The following is a 13,065-nucleotide window of genomic DNA, read 5'->3' as shown; positions in this document are numbered from 1 at the left end:
CCTTCAAAATGAGATGAGGCACAGCCTTTATTTAAAATTCTTTATGAAACAAAATAACAGATAAACCTAATTGTGTGAACCTCCCCCTCCATCATTCCCTTACACATAAGTCAGTTGTTGTGATATTGTGGGACCCCAGCAAACTGAAACCTTAGCATGTCCTTCATTGCTAGTCCGCCAGCCCACCACCATCTTACTTCTTGTAATACCTAGTAACCGTTTCCTGTATGCAGCCTTTACTTCACCTTTAGGGAGAACCTCATCAGCATCACTGAGCTGATCAGTGTGATGCGGCAGATCCAAAACATCCCTGAGCACAAGTTGCAGAGCATCGCCGATGCGCTGGACGAGAACAAAGACGGCAAGATCGACATCGATGACGTCATCAAGGTAACGTCCCCAGGGTTCCAATGGATCTCTGCGGTGGAGGTGGCTACAGCTGTATCTGTACAAAAACTGCCTTGGTTTGTCTTGGGTTTTCCTGTAAGCAATATATTTGAAAGTAATAAGTAATTTTCAAGATCTTTATGAAGTGTAATAACTGAATGTTATTAATCAAGTGACTGACCTCAGCTAATGATACATTGCATGTTATTTAGAAAAGGTGGATTCTTCTGTTTAAATGCTTTGTAAATGAATCATTCATTGTTTGTTTAGGATACCTTTATTAAATGACTTTTGAACCTGCTAAGATACAAATGTCCGCACTTACTAATGTATTATAGACAGATGCAGGGCTCTTTGGTCCTGAACTGAATTCCTTTCTAAATGATATTGATCAATGGACATGTTCAAAATGCCCACAGTCCTGAATGTACTTTAAAGATGTTTCCCTTATCATCCAAATATCTGCTGATCATATTTTTTGTGTGGTAAGACTCAGTGGGTCCTCTGCCAATGCAGTTAGGACTCAATATGGGCAGTTTTTCGGGACATATTTCAGGTCCTCTGGGTTATTTTATTTTATTATTTTGCTTTCCCGTCTTTTATTCCCCATCGCATTTCCACAGAGACGTGGAAAATAGCGACTCCATCTTTTTAAGCCCTTGTTGACTGTCTCTGGCACAGGTGGTGGAGCTGATCGACAAGGAAGATATTGACATCTCGACCAACCAGGTGGCAGATATCATGGTGATGCTGCAGAAGGAGGAGAAGCTGGTGGAGAAGGAGAAGGCAAAGGAGAAGGCGGAGAAGGAGCAGGCCGCCGAAGTGCAGAACTGAGTCCCTCCAGGAGGCACCACTCCATTCACAGGAAAGACATGAGAAACTAGCGGGCAAATTGGCTGTATGCATGGATGTCTGCATCGAGAGATTTAGAAATGACTGTTTCTAACTAGTTTCTCCATCTCTTTCTGATTGTAAAACTGAGTGACTAAGTTAGGGCAGAGGAGGAGGAGATGGTCTACCCAAGAACAACAACAGCAACAAGAAAAACATGCTATTTTTGAGCTCTGAAAAAGCTTATAAAAGAAATTAAATATCATTTACTTTAGCGAAAATGAGTCTGAAGTAATTTCCTTATGGTTGTAAATCTTGTTTTCCTTTTCTGGGGGAAAAAAATGAAATTCCCCAATATAGGGGCTAACCACTAAATTAAAGGCCTGACTTTCTCGTTTTCATTGCACAAATTTAATAAGAAAATATCTACTGGTTGTTTGAGGTGAAGCTGTTTGCCTTTTATTTTAATAAAGACATAGTCATTATAATATAATATAGAAATGGGATTCAGATTTTAGTTTTTTCCTTTTTCTTGCACATTAAATTTTCATTACTGTCATTCCATAGGCATGGAAGTTGTTATTATTCCATCATTATTTATTTATTTTTTTAACAGGCAAGTCTCTTTGTAAACTGTATCATTATATTGAATGTTTTGTTGTGATGTGGTAAACATAAATGTCATTGTTTTATACCTATCAACATATAGTCAATAAAAAACATTATTTACGGATATAACTCAAAAACAAATATATTGAACAGGATCGTCAAATGAGCGTGTTTAGAAAGTTTATAATATGTATATTGAACAGCTCCTTTACATATGAGAATGCAGTTATTATTAATACTGAATACTTATAATTACCAAAGGTATGACAATAATTCAAAGATTTAATAGTGTGTTTACCTGTGCATGATAGCTCTATGTGTGGTTAATATGAATGATTTGCCTAAAACCTTACATATGCATAGTTGGTTTTGAAGATCTGACCAAAAATTGGATCCGTTTTTTTCTCCAGGGCTTTAAGATCACTTACTTGATGCTGGCTTTGAAAATTAAAATGTCATCTTCTTGGAGAAGAACAATCTTTCAAGAGCTGGTATGCAGATCCCTTTAAAGAACTGTTTGAAAGATGATCATTCACAGAATAACATTGCTATTAAATCTGTTACTCCTGTTCACAGAGAAATGACAAAAGATGGTATCCACTAGGATGACAGTTTGTTTCCTATATCTTATGAGGTTTTATTAGTAGTATTAATCTAGTGAAATAATTGAAGACTTGAAATGGTAAAACTGACAGCTTTAGGCATAACAGTAATACTAAGTCTGCAAATTGTTACTTGAACCACTATAAAGGAGACCTAAAGAATGCAATTGTGAATATGAATCTCACAATGGAAAATGTCATACCCAATGTTTTTGAACCTACTGTACAAATACATCTGTGGTGAGGATTGTATTAAATATGTAGTACATTTTTTGTAGTGGTACATGAGGCTTTCTAGTGGAAACAAATGTGCATCTACTTTGTATGGGAGAGGTATTTATATGTGGGTTCTTGTTTACTGGGGTGGATTCCTTGAGAGTTTTGTTGCCACTCGTGTTGAATGATCTTCTTGCAGGCACTGCTCTTCACTGCTCCACATTATATCATAGTTCATGATAATTAGATGAGCTTTCTTGATATGCCTTCACAATATTGCTGTGATCACTGGTGCACTACTACCTATAAGCTGCTCTGTGCTTAACAATTTGCCTATGTATAATTGCACTATGAAATTACATTCAGCTTCTTCAACTTTTGTTTGGACTCAGGTATCAATGTGTCAAAGTACATTGTAGGGAACTCTGATGAGGGCTCACTAGAGCATGGAGGATTTCCATTTGGAAACCATGCAGTGCAGGCTTTTGGGACCTCTCTGTACAGCAGACTTCCTGGGAAGCAGAGACTAACTTTGTACTGTATAACTGGAATGAAATAGGTACCAATATGTAATGTCGTAGGTTGTAGTATACCTTGAGTACAAGTAGTTCTAGGTATTTGATTGGTAGGAATATAATTTGTCATTTAAATGTAGTACATAGAAATATATATATATTTTTTTTTCTTGTCCTTGAGAAACTGAGTTTCTCAGATTGCCGTTCAAACCTTTTTTTCTTTTTCATATGCAAATGTCAGTTACTATTGCTTTTATGTGCACTTACTTGCAGGAAGAACTGTGTCCAGTGAGACTGAGGTTTTCTGTTAGTGTCTTTGAATTCAGCACATGGCAGAGAAAGTCACAGGACCATCTCACCCTCATACAGCAGTGGTAGACCTAATGCGCAGGACTTAATGCATGTTTCTTGAGTTCATCTGAAACCTGTTCTACCCAGAATATATAGCTTTTGTCTATATACATACGTTTTCATTGGTCCGTGACATTTGAAATAAAGTGCAGTTTGAAAAATTGAAATAAAATGTCTGAATGCAATTGTCATTGTGTGGTTGCAGGTGAAATGGCAGCAGCACATGCTATTGAAATGTGCAGTGCTCTGAAACAGATTGGTGTGTAAATTTATGGTCATTTTTAAACTATTTTTCTAAAAAAGAATTATATCATCCTCCTCCAGCCATGGAGTTTGCAGACCTTCACACTGGTATACATTTCAAATTGTATTTTTTATTTATTTGGGTACACTCATTAAATGTTATAAACACATACAGCTCTGGAACAAATTGAGACCACTTAACATTGATTTCTGAACTTGGAGTGGTCTCTTTTTCCAGAACTGTATATAGATTATCTGATTAAATTAACATTTTTAGCTTTATATTTTTTAATGCCCCTTTAAACCAGTTATTTTACATTTTCCATTTTGCCTTGTTTGAGCTGAACCACCATAGAGAAGCTGAGAGCAATCCCCTTTATCTCACAGAACAGTTGCACTTAGTACAGTATCTCAGGAAGACGGGTGCAGGTCAGAGATGTAGGAAGAAGTAATGGTCACTTTAAGGTCTGCTCTATAGTAGAAAGGTCCACTTCTCAGCATGGAAAACCAAACACTGGGGAATTCAGTTAAACATGGAAACAAGGTCATTATATATATATATATATATATATATATATATATATATATAGCATTTAAATGTGTAGGAGAATTCAAAGATTGTTTTTATTAACATAAAGGAAACCCCCTGTTGTGCACATTGGGTTTATCATGAAAGATTCTCCCCATTACTTCTGAAACTCAGTAAGTGCACAAATAAGCTTAAAATTTGGCTTTGGGTTTTGAGAAAATCATGCTATATGAATGCATTGTTTGTGAAGTGTCTCCACGGTTGACATTTGTTACTTAGCTTTTGAAATGCTGCTTGTAGCTTTAGCTGTTAGGTTATGTCTCTGTGGCCATGGTTGGTACATTGAATATTTTTGTTCAGCAAATCAGGTTTAAAAATGTATTATTTTAACTATCAAACAAGAACAGTAAACAATTTGCATTCATTGAATGCTGCTTGATTTATTGTCGTTGTGTGGATAATCTCACTCTTAGTGTAAAACCCAATAAACAAAATGCTTGGTTAGAGAGGCCTTGACTGATTGATTGAATACATGGTCAAATGGGTGTAAAGTAAAAGTGGAGAGAGGAATAAAAAACAACTTCAAACAATAAATTGATTTCAAATCTGATGTGGAATATCTATAATTCAGGGCATGTCGGTGATTGTTCTCTATGTTTGCATGTGTAATTACAGTACAGATAGTTGTGGTGGTATAGTAACTAACGGCTACTAAATTAGCTAAATGATTGAGGCAAACCAAATAAATCTCCAGTCCCAGAAACAAAGAAAAACATTTGCAAAAGGCTTAACATTTGGTATGTTAAACCTAGGTGGAATAACTACATCCTGATGGGTGTAATACGAAACTACATATTCCTTTACAACTAATATTCCTTTAACCGACAGATGACTGACTAACGCTTTCACTTGCCTTTTTAAATGTAATGAAGCATTTTTAACAGTTACCCGATCCCTGTTCAATGTTCAAGAGCTCTTTTGTGGCTGTAATGTGACGTTTGCATTCTTTTGCTGCTGTGGTGAGTAGTGCTTTGAATCACAAACTCTTCACTGCCATCTTCAAAGGCTTTTTCTGTAGATCCCGCTCTAAAATGCTCTTCCACATTTGTGGAAAGGGAAAGGTTTTAATTTGATTTTGTCAGCCGTGACACTTAAGGAAAACGGTTGTCTGTATGTGAACTGTAATTGTTGTTGGAGTGCACTTTTTTCAATGTCTTGCCACAAAAAGTCCATCTTGCTTTTTATTCCTTTGTCTGTGTTATTGATTTGGCCCTATGTTCCCCAGTGCTAAAGCCTCCAGCAAAACTATTTCATATCTTCATTGTAGAACCGCAGTGCCTGATGAGGTTTTCTGTAATAGTGTTTAGCATCTTGGCAGTTATTGCTGTGACCATGGAAACAGTTGAGTTGTGTCTCTTGGTTTCTATATTGTTTGCGGAGGTCTTTCAGTATGTATGAACTAAGCAATGGGCTGAGCATGGACTAAATTGCTAGTGGTACACAGGACACCCAAGAATTACAGTAAATAATTACAAACATGAAATGTGTAGGACCTATATCTTTTACTTTTTTTTTTATATCCCAGAAATGCTAGCGAATACATTTTTGATTCCATAAGCAGAAAGTGTCACTTTTTTTTTTTTTTTTAATTAAGGGCAGTGGAAGATGCAGGCAAAACAGTAATTGAACAAAAGTGATATTTGGTTTGGGGATCCTTTGTTTTATTTGTGAAACATTCATTCTTGATTTGCATATTCTTAACCTTCATGAAATAAAGGAACTGTTCCAAGATTGTAACACTGTACATAATACTTTGTATCTAGCATTCTTTTCACTTGTGCTATATTTCTCAGTTTTTAAATTTGGTATTAAATGTGTGTGTGTTGGGGGGGTGGTATCATTTTCACTGGTTAATCTGTCATTTTTCATAAGAAGAATGGAAAAGCAGAACTTCACTTTTAAAAGATGTTTTGGAAGCAGTCCTTTAATTCTACAAAATATTAAATTAGAACTTGTGCAATGGAAATTGTGTAACTTACATGCATGTCACTTAATATGTAAAATGTTGACTTTAGTATGTCAATTAAGCTTTATCTATTTTAAATCACACAATGGAGAAAGAAAGGCAAGTGTGAGTTCCTTTCATGAGGTCAGACTGACCTTTTGCTTGTTATAACCTGTGTTATAGGCATTTAAAACAGACTGTTTCAATGTGCTTTATTCATCACATGGGGAAAACCGTAAGATACAGTGAGGGGAAAAAAGTATTTGATCCCCTGCTGATTTTGTACGTTTGCCCACTGACAAAGAAATGATCAGTCTATAATTTTAATGGTAGCTGTATTTTAACAGTGAGAGACAGAATAACAACAACAAAATCCAGAAAAACGCATTTCAAAAAAGTTATAAATTGATTTGCAAGTTAATGAGGGAAATAAGTATTTGACCCCTTCGACTTAGTACTTGGTGGCAAAACCCTTGTTGGCAATCACAGAGGTCAGATGTTTCTTGTAGTTGGCCACCAGGTTTGCACACATCTCAGGAGGGATTTTGTCCCACTCCTCTTTGCAGATCCTCTCCAAGTCATTAAGGTTTCGAGGCTGACGTTTGGCAACTTGAACCTTCAGCTCCCTCCACAGATTTTCTATGGGATTAAGGTCTGGAGACTGGCTAGTCCACTCCAGGACCTTAATGTGCTTCTTCTTGAGCCACTCCTTTGTTGCCTTGGCTGTGTGTTTTGGGTCATTGTCATGCTGGAATACCCATCCAAGACCCATTTTCAATGCCCTGGCTGAGGGAAGGAGGTTCTCACCCAAGATTTGATGGTACATGGCCCTGTCCATCGTCCCTTTCATGCGGTGCAGTTGTCCTGTCCCCTTAGCAGAAAAACACCCCAAAGCGTAATGTTTCCACCTCCATGTTTGACGGTGGGGATGGTGTTCTTTGGGTCATTCCTCCTCCTCCAAACACGGCGAGTTGAGTTGATGCCAAAGAGCTCGATTTTGGTTTCATCTGACCACAACACTTTCACCCAGTTCTCTGAATCATTCAGATGTTCATTGGCAAACTTCAGATGGGCCTGTACATGTGCTTTCTTGAGCAGGGGGACCTTGCGGGCGCTGCAGGATTTCAGTCCTTCACGGCGTAGTGTTACCAATTGTTTTCTTGGTGACTATGGTCCCAGCTGCCTTGAGATCATTAACAAGATCCTCCCGTGTAGTTCTGGGCTGATTCCTCACCGTTCTCATGATCATTGAAACTCTACGAGGTGAGATCTTGCATGGAGCCCCAGAACGAGGGAGACTGACAGTTATTTTGTGTTTCTTCCATTTGTGAATAATTGCACCAACTGTTGTCACCTTCTCACCAAGCTGCTTGGCGATGGTCTTGTAGCCCATTCCAGCCTTGTGTAGGTCTACAATCTTGTCCCTGACATCCTTGGACAGCTCTTTGGTCTTGGCCATGGTGGAGAGTTTGGAATCTGATTGATTGATTGCTTCTGTGGACAGGTGTCTTTTATACAGGTAACGAGCTGAGATTAGGAGCACTCCCTTTAAGAGAGTGCTCCTAATCTCAGCTCGTTACCTGTATAAAAGACACCTGGGAGCCAGAAATCTTGCTGATTGATAGGGGATCAAATACTTTTTTCCCTCACTGTACCATGCCAGGAGCACAAGTCAGCTTGAAGAAACAGGCCCTGAGATAGTGATTGTGTATGACTCCAGAGCTTGGTACATTTAGGGCTTTATTTTTGAAAACATAGCAAGGATATATTGAAATAAGATTTGTATTTTGCAAAATGTATTCAACAGTACAATGTTTGTTTTGCCTATAGCATTTGTGCATTCCGATTTATAAAATGCTGATGTCAAATATGAAGACTTGTTTTTATTCTTATTTTCTATCCGTTTCCAATACGATTGGAACAAATGTACTCAATGTCAGTTGCCTAAATTTCACTACTACTACAGCTGTAAAAGCACACTTTGTTCCAGATATATAGGGTATCAATATGACAATCTGTTGCTCTGTTCATTGAAATCAAAAATGTTCATTAAGAAATCGAAATTGCTTTTGAAACACAACAGATTAAAATCAGGTCTTTTAAAATCCTGAAAACAAAAAATGAAGTTAAAAAATATTGAAAGTGATTGCATAAATTAAGGAGACAGGACAATTACACCAGTGATGTTAATTGGTTTATACATGTGTAACATTGTTTAAACAAAGCAACAAATTTAAAAAATCTAATTTAAAGAGTCACTATTTATTTCTTAAATGTAATTTTTTATACAAATGGTCAATAGAAGTAATTTCAAGTTCCTATGTATTTTCTTTGCTAATCGCCTGATAGATTCCTTCCCTTTGCAATCTTAAATGTTAAAGAAATCTCAAGTTGCAGCAAAGGAAAGTATGATAGTAAAATCTCGGAAAAGATATGGCTCATTCTTCTAATGGCCAGCTGATGGCGCTGTATGCCCACAAATACCCATCGGTGAGAAACCGCAATGAATCTGACACAATCCCTCTTTCGGTGCAGCTTTTACTCTGCTGTAATTAATATAATATGTATGCTTGGGTAAAATAAACCTATTAAGAGCATGGTTGTCAAACCAATATAAATCTCTCCTCTGTTTAAGTAAACAGACCCAAAAATAAGTTCAGCCCTCTGCCACCACATGGCCCAGAAGTTCTGCCTCATCTTGAATATAGTATAACTTCAAATCAACTCCATAAACCCTGGAAAACAGTAAAATCTGTCCAGTCAGCAAATAAGTTGTTTAATAGTTTGAGAAGCAGTATAAACTTTGTAGAGGATGGGGAGTTTGACTTCTTTACAAACTCAGCACTGTGAGCATTTTGTTCACAGGTCTGCATTCCAATAGACATTTCTCAGCAGTGATGCAGCTATGATCTCTTTTAGAAGGCGTGGGTGCGTCCCCATTCCTCATTAACCTGGACGCCTGTTGATGCCTGCTAGTGTTAAGATGATGTCTCTTGACACTGAAGGGCGAGAGTAAGCTGGTTACCATGCTACCACATTGAGTGAGCTTTGGTACAATGTTTCTGACCTCCCTAAACCTTAAGATACTGGGTTTTCGAAAAGGCCTTGCTTTTGTGTTTAGAAGTGATATCTGATGCTGCAATGCTCAACAGCATGGGGAATTAGCCACAGCAAGTAATTTGATTCTTTAAGTAAAGCCTTTCTCAGTGTATTTGCTACTGATGCATGTCGGAGCTTATGCTGTTTCCAGCTAAAGTACAGACACTGTGATCTGAACTGGTCATTTATTTAATCCTGGTTTCTGTGGATGGAGGATTCCTGGCAGTAAAGGCCCTCAGCAAAACCACAGCACAGACCACACAGTTGCCAAGCATACATAAGTGGTCACCAAATGAGCTGTTGTTGGCCAGGAGTGATTGACCGTGTTTGGCTGAGCTGATTCAAAATTAAAGAAATCGATCAGAAATCAATGTCAAAGGACAATGAATCACCCAGATGATGATTTTAAGGAGAGGCTCCTATCAGCTGTTAGAACAGTTGCCAGAGTTTTCAAAACTGCAGAACAGCAAATACTGATAATAGTTCTGTACCAATGTGCCCACAAAACATTTTTCTTATTTTTCTTATCAGCCACTGAATTAGGCATCCAGTTGTGCTTCTTGTGTGACTTGGAATAGTTTTATTCAGGATGACATACTTGTCTTTGCATTTAAATAACACAGTCATTGTTTTATATTTAAATCCACAAATTGTTTGATCCCATTTCTATTAATTGGGAGAATCACCAAATTGCCACCAACTGTTTAGCTCTACCACCCTGGTAGACATGAAAAAAGGCCAGATCCTTTTAGGTGCACACTGCCAAGCCAGTGCCAGTTGGTGCTCTTCAACATGATTGGTGGAGGACTGGCACCAATCAGACAATGGAAACAGCTTCCACTAAGAACACCAGGTCCTGAAAGCAGGGGGCGCTGTTTCTTAGCAAGCCAGGGATCTCATTCAGCAGTAAACTGCACGTCCCAGGCAAGTTAGCATTACACTGGTGGATGTGATTAAGGATTTTGCAAAACCAAAAATATTATAGCACTCAGGTGTGCACAAAATTGCATTGCCAAACTTAAAGACATAAATATTGCTTGTACTGTTTTTTTTAAGAAAATAAGCAGAACTGTCTTTTAAGTATATGTAAGTAGTGATTATATATTTTGTCTATATTTGTTAGTGGTGTCTTGTCTTTCCAATGAATGTACCACTTTTCCTGCTTTATTGAACCATAGCTTGCAATATTTAATATGAAACAATAACACACATTTCAGGGTGTGCTGTTATGCTGACCTGCAGGCTTTTTCCCAGTCCTTCACAATACACCCAAGACATCTGTATATTGTAGCTTAACACCTCTACTAAATCTAAATATTAACCCACTGCCTGGATGAAAACCAGTGTGGCATCAAGACAAATTCCTTTCAGTTATTTTACAAACGTCTCACCAGCAAAGGCTGAGGCTGACAATCTCCTTTCATGTGTGCTCTGTTTATGAGGGTCTTTGCAATCTCCAGTTGATGAAAGGAGTTGAGTGAAAATCATTAATCTTTTTGCAAGTTTTTCCACGTCGGAAAGATCTATTCCCTGGTAGGACCTCTGTGCAGTGGGTGAGGTTGTGATGTTTTCCAGGTGAAGTTTGGGAAGGCAGTGCATTGCGAGGGCCAGCACTGTGTATTGGCTTTTTGAGCAATATTGCTAGTCTGCTCAGCAGCATCCAGATCCCTGAGAGACTCATTAAGGGAGTTCTCAGAGTGTCTTATGACCGTCACCACGCTCTGCTCTAAATGGCGCTACACAAGTGCAGTTGCAGAGGAATTGCTTTAAATCAGCGGGATACATTTTCAATTAGGTTATTATTATTATTATTATTATTATTATTATTATTATATTTATTATATTTAGTTCTTGGCAGATGCCCATATCCAGGCCGACTTACAACATAAGTGCAAATTTACAGTTAAGTACAAGGCATCAATCATTACAAATTCAATTTAACTAAAACACAGCAATTCAAAATAATACATTTTACAAATTCCAATTTACAATTTACACAAGTACAGTAAGTGAGGTCCTACATCCTGGACTGTGCTAAGTGCTGTCAAGATGTAGGGTCACAGTCAAGGACTACGGGAAAGGGAGCAAGGAGGAAAACAATCAAGAACGCAAGAAGCATAATAAAAACTGTGAAGTGCTATCTAGCAGGGATAGAGGATTAATATTACAAGTACTGTTGGAAGAGATGCGTCTTGAGTAAGCGCCGGAATGAGGTCAAGGACTCTGCTGTTTTGACTTCAGTGGGCAGGTCAGGGCCAGGGATGAAAAGGAGTGGGCTCTGGAGGAAGGAGAGTGGAGAGGAGGTAGAGTTAGTCTTCTGGCACTGGAGGAACGCAGTGGTCTGGAAGGGATGTATGGAGAGACAAGTGACTGAAGGTAGCTTGGTGCAGTGTGCTCGAGACAGCGGTAGGTGAGGGTCAATGTCTTGAACTGAATGCGTGCCGCTATCGGGAGCCAGTGAAGGGAGTGGAGCAGTGGAGTAGCGTGTGTGAACCGTGGCAGAGAGAATACCAGATGAGCCGCAGAATTCTGGATGAGCTGGAGCGGGCGGGTATCTGTTACAATATGTCTCTTGTGGTATTAAAAAAAGGATGAAAAAAAGTCAACTTTTTTTATTATACATTTTTTGTCCACTATATTGAGCACACTCTTTCAAGTCCTGCATTTGACACATTAGAGTCATTGGTCTTCCTCTGCCCTGTTTGTCAGGCAATGATTTATTTCAGTATTCATTCACAATAACCGTCAGAAGTCTATTTCTGTCTGGTTACCAAGAGGTAGCTGTTGTTGTCAAAATTGAGTAAACTTCTGCAGGTTAAATTCATAACCCAATACAGAGATATCTATTGGCATAGACACATAAGTAAATATATGCTCAAGTTTGCAAAGGATTTTAATTAAGTCTTGAACATGTGCAAAATCTGAGTGGGATTAAAGCTTTGTGGTGCCACTTTTACCTAATGCAAGGCAGCCTGTACTGATTTTCACAGCTGATTTTTTTGTACAGTTGAAGATAGATGCCCTCTAGAGTTCTCATCATTATTGTGCTATAATAACTGTGTGTACAGTGAAAGTGGCAGGTCTTTTGAAAATTCGCTCGGGACCTTATGACCTAATGGGTATTGTCTTTTGCTGACATGTGTAGATGCCTCATTAAGATCAGGGTACTGCCAGTCACAGGCATTGTCTGGGTTATTGTCAAATTCACTCACTCTACCACAGCTCTCAGACCAAGGTGATGTTTTTCATATGCTTTAAAAAATATCTTCTACAGCAAACAGTAATCCTACAAGTTTCATGTTGCCTGTACCTGCCCATTGACAATTCTTTCATAAATAGTATAAGGAAGCACCTTAGAATTCACGCAATCTAATGAAGGACAAGAAAACTCTCACTTTTCTCAATAGGATTTCATTATCAGTAACAGCTGGCTTACATCACATTTGTCTTTTTGGGAGTCTTGAGATTGACTCACTGTATGGTCCTCCTGTATCAGTACATCGTCAATTAGCTTTAAAAGAAGTTGAGCGTTTGATGTGTTGATTAGGAAGTTCGACAGCAGCCCTGATGTTGAATTAATCAGTAATTTACTGCTGTGCCCTGCCAAGAAATATTTGACTCTTCATTACAGAAAGAAAGATTTGGCAGTTCTTAAAAATGCTGTCACTGAGTTCACAG

General features: G+C 38.2%; 1 protein-coding gene across 2 annotated transcripts in view; it reads left to right on the top strand.

Moving 5' to 3' along the window:
* letm1 (leucine zipper-EF-hand containing transmembrane protein 1) overlaps positions 1 to 6,092 on the top strand; it is a 32,286-nt gene extending 26,194 nt beyond the window's left edge. The window contains exons 13-14 of one of the 2 annotated variants that reach the window (XM_066719728.1): positions 234 to 390; positions 1,069 to 6,092. In XM_066719728.1, the coding sequence (XP_066575825.1) occupies positions 234 to 390; positions 1,069 to 1,221 (310 nt within the window). In that variant the 3' untranslated portion in view covers positions 1,222 to 6,092. The remainder of the gene's footprint in view (positions 1 to 233; positions 391 to 1,068) is intronic. The other variant, XM_066719729.1, reaches the window with a different exon arrangement.
* Positions 6,093 to 13,065: the final 6,973 nt, after the last annotated feature.

The sequence above is a fragment of the Amia ocellicauda genome, chromosome 13, assembly GCF_036373705.1.
Source record: "Amia ocellicauda isolate fAmiCal2 chromosome 13, fAmiCal2.hap1, whole genome shotgun sequence".
NCBI classification, from domain to species: domain Eukaryota; kingdom Metazoa; phylum Chordata; class Actinopteri; order Amiiformes; family Amiidae; genus Amia; species Amia ocellicauda.
This window is presented reverse-complemented; position numbering and strand designations above follow the sequence as displayed.